This window comes from Salvia hispanica, chromosome 1 (assembly GCF_029641045.1).
Source record: "Salvia hispanica isolate PSC_SH4W2 chromosome 1, Shi_PSC_v1, whole genome shotgun sequence".
NCBI lineage: Eukaryota > Viridiplantae > Streptophyta > Magnoliopsida > Lamiales > Lamiaceae > Salvia > Salvia hispanica.
Window position 1 is genome coordinate 11353656 of NC_142692.1, and position 7414 is coordinate 11361069.

The following is a 7414-nucleotide window of genomic DNA, read 5'->3' on the forward strand; positions in this document are numbered from 1 at the left end:
TAAAATTAAAATAAATAACTAAAAATGACATTAATAAAATATCAAAATTTACAGTATTAAAACATCTAAAATTGCATTAATTAATTATAATTAATTAATAATTAAATTTCCTAATAATAACATTAATTATACGCCAAAACTTACATAATTTAAAATTTCTATTTTTTTATCAAAGACTAATTTTCAATAAAATAAATAAATATTTTAAAATATAATTTTTGAATTTATAAAAAAAAAATTATAAAATTTCTCGCTATTTGATCTGGAGCCCCACATTGCGGACCGCGCCCGATGCCACAAATTAGACCTCTCCTTATACCCTTAGAGTGGTCCGACCCTGAATTTAGAGTGTAACACTATTACATTTTATTTTTCTTATATTTTTAGAGGTACTTGAGGAAACCGATGAGCGCAACAATGGAGGTGTACCAATTTTTCTTGATTTTTGTTTTTCTTTAGAATTTTTTCAATTTTTTTAAAATTAATTAATTTTTTTCTATTAAGTTTATTTTCGTTAAAAAAATTACTGGAGCAGCAAAAGAAGAACAGTGAGGACAAACCATCATCAGCGGTCCGCTGGACTGCAGTCAGTGACCACTATGGCAAGACAGCCGCGACATATAACATATGTATTTAGCACATATTTATAATAAATTAATTATTATATATCTTAATTTAATGTTTAAATTAAATATAGAATTCTAAATCTTGGCATGTGTGAACATATGAAAGTAAAGTGATCTGTAAATTTACTTTCCTAACAAATAAACTGTGCCTAATTGTTTCCAAAAAATAATAAAAATATAATACTCCATTCGTTCCATAGTAGTTTTATCATTTTGGTACGTTCCATGGTAGTGATTGTTGGGGTTTGTATACTAAAAGATGCTTCGAGCGTACATGCCTTTGTACAGTCAGCTTGTGCATGTATACGAGAAACGCCACATCCACTTGTTTACCTATTTATGAGAATAAATAATATAATATAAATGGTTTATTATTGAAATATGATAAACAAGTCTAAGGCTTTTTACTAAGAAGGTCAAGTAGGGAAATTCGATGAATCTCCTCATGAGTTTTCCAGTAGGGGACTTGGCCAGATCTAGTAAGAAGAAAAACGTATTCACAACCTAGATAGGCTTTGGCTACCTATTGGAACGGTTGCGGTGTTTGTGATAATTCTCTCTTACCTAAGATGAGATTAGTAACACCGGTGTGGTAAAGCACTGAAAGGATCTAATCCGAAATGTATTCTTTATTGCTATCTACTGAAAGAATATATTTCAGAAAGTTTAGTATTTTCTAGTCTATGATATTAATATCAATATTGTTTATTCAATCAAACGCCGCTTTGACTTATCAATATGTGAGAGTTTGTACGTAACTCAAGTTCATGATATCTTGGGTGGTAGTAATTGAATAACATGAAGGTATTGGAATATTATTTCATAGAATTCGCGTGCCCAGTGTGGTATGATTAAATCCCTAAGGGGTGATCCCCAAGAGGTGTTTGAAAGAGGAATTTATTATTCAGAAAACTGCGCAGTTGGAATTTATTCCACGAATAATAAATAAAGTTTCAAACTAGAAAAACTCGTTGGAGAATTAATTTAATTCTAGTCACATAGCAGACAAAAGAATTAAATTGACGGATCAAGATAATCTTAAACGCGGGAAATATTATAAAATAAAATGGACCCAAGTTATTTGTAATTTGGTGATTTAAGTGGGAGTGCAATATTATTCTTTAGTGGAACAAAATAATATTCCATTGATAATATATTAAATCATGGGTCATTTGATTTAATTAGTAATTTATCTAATGGGTGAGTCCAACACTTAAGTCATTCCATGGATCCCCATCCTAGCCCAACAAATCCATGCTTATAAATAGTGTAGAGATGGGAAACCCTAGTAAGCACTCCACACATCACAAACCCTAACCCTAGCCGCCATAACCGGCTCTCTCTCTCTCTCCCCTCTTGCCTCGGTTTTCGTGCCTTTGCACGAGGGAGATTAGGGTTTTGGTTTTTGTTCTTGTTCTATCCTAATTCATAGGATTAGATCAAGACAATTTAGTGTTTGTGTTGGTTTTCCCTAGATCTCATATCACTTTTATTTGGTTCTTCGAGATCCGCCCACACGGATGGAGAATCAAGAACAAGGGAATAGGTTGGAAGATTCGTGGTCGATAAACCAAGGATCTCCGGGTGGTGCAGCTAGCAACGTCAATCCAATGATGGATTATGAGGTAACAATCGAATCTACATCGAATATGCATGATTATGTGTTTATTTGATGTTTTATCTATAGATCTATGAATATTGCATGAAATTGGAGTCGAATGCATAATCAACTAAATAGATCCGGTCAAGGACCTGTTTGGTTTCCGTGTCTTCCGCTGCGGTAGTCCCAACAGTGATTTCCCTAGTAAAAGTCAACACATTTTTCTCATTTATTTTTCTTTTATTCTCTCTACTTTTTATTCTCTCTTATTTTATTATCTTGTCGAAAAGAAATGTCCCACTAGGAGGTAGTACTCCACTAATCAATAGAGGACAAACACACGACTAAGGCCATCCGCAACGCTGTCTCTTAACCGTCTTATCTCTTCACTATTCATGGGCCCCACTGTACTTTTCAGCTAATCTCTTAACTAAGAGACAGCACCTGCAACCCTCCATCTCTTAACCATCTCTTAACTATTCATTCAATTTCATTTTTTATTTTTGATTCCAACAAATTCAATTAATAAAAACACACTTCATTAAAATAAAATAAATATTACAACTTAAAATCCTAAAAAATAAAAAAAGTACATAATTTAAAATCCTAAAAAATAAAAAAAAAATACATAATTAAAATACTCTAAATGAAACTATAAGAACTACTCCGCTGGCGAATCATCATCCCCCGAAGTCGGCGGTGCAGCTATACCAAGTTGAGCTCTCACATACTCAATTCCGGCCATATGGGCTGCAACTTGGCCAGGATTCATTTTTGAGAGTCCACCATCGTGGCGACTAGGTACATGGACATTAGGGTGTGCGAGCCCGTGCCCGTGCCGGAGCCCGAGCCCGAGCCCGCCTGGCTTGGTCTGCCCGGCCCATCCCTCTCGCTCTCGCTCTCCCCCTGGCTCTAGCCGCCTTCGCCGCCTTGGTCCCTTACGGCCGACGTCGTGCACCGGAAGAAGACCCCCCTACATCATCGGTTGGCGTGCCCTCACGTGAGGTGTTGCCTTCGCCGCCATCACTAGACGAGTAATGGCCACGCGCCGTGCGCTTCGTGCGTTTCGAGCACGACTCGACACCGCCAGCCCACCTGTCAAGGTGGTGGACTTGCAACCAAACATCGACAAGCTTGAAATCTTTGCCGACGTCGTCTTTGAAGACCCGCAACGCCGCTCTCAGAATGTCGGCTCCACTGGCTCCCGCTCTGATAATTCGCCTCTTCTCCCCTGTATATCGCGCAAAAATTTTTGACATCTCTGTCGCTTCGCTCCCAATGACTGCGGAGCATCTTCACGTTGCGGGGAACGGTATTCGTCGGTCTTCGTGCGTTGTAAACTTCGGTGACTTTTAGCCAAAAACACTTGTGGGTTTGTTGATTCCCGACGACAGGATCATACGAGACGCTGATCCAAGCGTCGTACAGAGCCAACGTCTCGGCTTGGCTGTATGCATGACGGCTGCCGTCTCCCACGGCCTCTGCATCCGCTGCCTCCTCTTCCTCCTCGGCATTGACGCCGAGACTGAGGCTGATCCTGCCGGAGCCAGAGCCGGAGCCTCCACCAATTGGCCAGTCGGGCAAACTGCGTTCAGGCGCCAAAAAATTCTCCGGAATTTGGGATAATCCCGGCGATTGGGGGGGGGGGAGGGACGATAGTATGCATCCACGTCAAAATGTGGTGTTTGGTACGCCGGCGGGGTGGTCGAGCCTTGGGTGCCCGGCGACGAACCGGGAGTACCCAAACAGTTGTACATGCTCGCCCAATCGTCGAACGAGTTCAAGTCGAACCCGACGGAGCGCCGCCTGCCGGAGCCGCCGGAGCCGCCGCCGCTGGAGTTTCCATCGTCGGACATTTTTTCAACAATTTGAGAGTAGTGTTTGTGTGTAAAATGGAAGAGGAATGGGGAATGAGAGCAGTGTTTGTGTGTAAAATGGTGAATGGAGTATGGAGTATATTTATAGAAGAATAAAAATAAAAAAAAAATTGAAAATTCGACCGTTTTGTTCCCAACGGTCATTTGACCGTTTGAATTTTTTTTTTATTTATTAAATTCGAATTTTTCGAATTTAAAAAAAAATAATTTATTACGTCATAATTACGATGCCCACTCGCAGGCCGGCGGGCCGGCGAGTGGGTGTCACGCAATGCTCCAGCGCGCGCCACGTGGGCGCGCACGTCGTCTCGCCAGCTCGAGGCCGGCCTCGCCGGGTCGCGTTGCGCGACGAGATGTCTCGTCTCGTCGAGCCTCGCAACGCTGACTCAATGCTGGCTCGTCCCGTCGAGACTACCGAGCCCGCATCGAGCCCGCGTTGCGGATGCTCTAATCCAAACGGAGATCCCACTTAAAAAAACCCCTTTTCAGGAAAATGACCAAATAGCTGTTGAAAATATTAAAGGGACTTTCTCAGATAGTAATTCTCTGCCTTTATCGCTGATTAAACCCCACAAGAAATGGCGCTCAAGCTCAATGCTTCGGCTGTGTACTCACTGCAGGTACTTATTCTATATTCGAACCAGCCTTGCCCTTTACCAATTGTGTTCTCTCGATGGAATACGCCAAATCTTGAATATGTTTCTTCGTTATCACATTTTTCTCAAAACTTCTATGGAAATTGCCAAATTGTGGGATGTTAGGTTTCGATTTTTATTTTGATTTTTTTATCTGTTATCATTTGGTGACTAATCCATTCTTTTGGTCAGTTGTGGAATTGGCTATCTGGCCATCTTGCTTAGGTGGTCTGTGTTTGAGCTTTGAATATGAATTATATTATTGTGCTAATATGCTGGCCTTTTTAGATTCTTGAGTAGCCAAGTTTTAATTTACATACTACATGTGTCCTATAGTAGTTTGCTCACGTTTAGATTTAAGAGTTTGTGCTGCTAATTGAACAACCTAGTCTTCTTTTGCTGCTGCTGCTGCACTTTGATTACTCTTACCATTGTCCTAGCAGTCTCACATATGACATAACAGTGTCAAATTTGTATGCAGAACCTTCAATTACGTCATACACATCAGAACTGCTTATGGAGTTTAAAGCCAAACCGATTGTATCAGAATACTGCAAGAACTTCGTGCAGTATGAATATGGCTGCCAATCAGCCAGGTGATCCTAAGAAAATGGGCATCGCTCATATTGTGGACAAAGCAAGAAGTTTGTGGGATACTTCTCCTCAGCCGGTCAAGACCTTTCCTTGGAACAGAACATTTAATCATTTCATTCAACTTGTTCTCGACCTTGTCTTGGCAGTTATCAGAATCCTTGCCCTACCTGTATTTTCCATTACATCAATCAGCGAAATATCTTATTGTGCGCATGAAAGGAAGCTATACCTTGTCCCACTTCCGTTTCTAGTTGGTGTCGCTGCAGCTGGGGTGTTACAAAATGCTGCTTTGGAATCGTCTTCATATCTCAAGGTAATTTTTACCACCATCTTATGTAACTGTCTGACATTGAATTTTTCTATCTGCATACAGATAATGTAATGCGATGGCTTTGTAAGTTTAGGTAGGGGTGTTCGCCGATTGGTTTAGTGTGGTTTGGCACCAAAACCAAACCAAACCTTAATCATAACAAATCAAATCGAATTGTATCAGATTCAAAACCATTGGTTTGCAGTGTGCATATTTTTTTTTTCCAACATAATATGGGTCAGCCTAATAGGATTTAGGATTTTGATTATAAACCATATAAAGATTTTTTAAAAGAGTTATATACATAAGCTAATGTATTATATTTTTTGTAGAAATCCAGAAAAATAATATTGTATACTTACAATAATAAATGAATAATAATCTTAGGCCATGTTTGGTAGTGGTGATAACTCATCTAGGGATGGAATTTTATGAACAAAAATGTACACTACATGGAATTTTTGGGCGAGTCCAAGAATGTCTATAAGTGTTTTCTGTTGGACTATATGTACACTACTTGCTCTAGAGAGGATATAATGGATGTGGAAGTTAAACGGTTGCTCATCTTTTGATTTTGCTTCTGTTTAGCATGTGAGGAAATAAAGGAATACAATTGCTCTGCGTAGTTATTTATTTATGATGATGAGTGCTGGAAACAATCAAGCGCTGTAGTATTATGCAAGCAACTCCAGGGCTAACAGTAAACTATTAAGACAGTGTAACAGTGTTATAGCTCACAGGCAATGATTTTTCTGAACATGAATCATTGTCTTTGCTTTTGGTCTAAATTTCTTAAGTGGTATTGTAAGTGGATAATTTTTGGGGGGGCGTTTGTGTTCCAGTTTCATGCCATTGCCATATAGTGTGTTCTAAATATGTTTCTTTCTGTATTGTCTTTTATTCTGATCGCAGTATGCAGAAGTACCGTGGCATCTTATTGCTCTTCTGATATTCTTTGCACTGCTCAAGTTTCCTGGCCCTTATTACCCTTATTGGGGCCGTATATTCATTCCTCACATGGCAAACGGAGCAATTTTGAGGACATTGTGGTTCTTGTTTCTGTGGTTCCGAAAGCCCCAAAAGACAGCAGAAAATAACCACGCCAACTCTGTAGTCGACAATCCTGAAGCAGACAAGGTCTTGTAGCATCGTAAAATAGGTAATGCCCACAAATCTTGCAAATACTGATTTTGATGTTCTTTAAATTCCTTCAACTGGAAAACATGACCGTAGAATTACTCTCTCATGACCTGATTCTGTTCTTACTGTTGCCCGTGCATCCAGTCTGTGGCTTCAGATTATCATCATGAAACATGTCTAGAGTTAAAGTTAACGCTGGTGTTTTAATTTGTGAATAAGCATCTCTGTGCATATTTTCAACTATTTTTTGTCTATAATAGTAGTATATGTATATATTCAATAGGTATTTATTCTAGGTTGGAGGGTATGGACAAATCTTCATTTTTATTTCTGGAATTTTACGCAGGTGTAGAAGCAGTTTAGCCCTTCGGCCATCAGCTCAACTATTTGGAAGAGGCTTAGGTTTTACCCATGTTTGATATTATTTCAAGACTCTTTTACCTTTTCTCTCTGTATTCTCGAGTGGCTGCAACAGAATACCATTTAGTATTACAATTTTCATGCCATTTACTAGCCGATCATGATTACATCATAAAAATTGTCTCCTTTTACTTTTAATTTATACCTTGATTAACTAATTTTGATAATAAACTAACAATTAAAAAAGTTAGATGACGATGTCACATTAATAA

General features: G+C 39.1%; 1 protein-coding gene across 3 annotated transcripts; it reads left to right on the plus strand.

Annotated features, from left to right (window-relative positions):
• The first annotated feature begins 4609 nt into the window (after positions 1-4609).
• On the plus strand, positions 4610-7320 carry LOC125200397 (uncharacterized). Of its 3 annotated transcripts, none has more exons than XM_048098042.2 (4): positions 4610-4723; positions 5220-5645; positions 6555-6801; positions 7129-7320. In XM_048098042.2, exons 1-3 carry the CDS (start codon positions 4682-4684, stop codon positions 6786-6788), a joined length of 702 nt encoding a protein of 233 aa, XP_047953999.1. In that variant the 5' UTR covers positions 4610-4681; the 3' UTR covers positions 6789-6801; positions 7129-7320. The 3 variants fall into 3 exon arrangements, with proteins under 3 accessions (XP_047953999.1, XP_088918648.1, XP_088918649.1); XM_089062522.1 differs by having other exon boundaries at positions 4616-4723; positions 5202-5645; XM_089062523.1 differs by lacking the exon at positions 4610-4723 and adding an exon at positions 4841-4864.
• Positions 7321-7414: the final 94 nt, after the last annotated feature.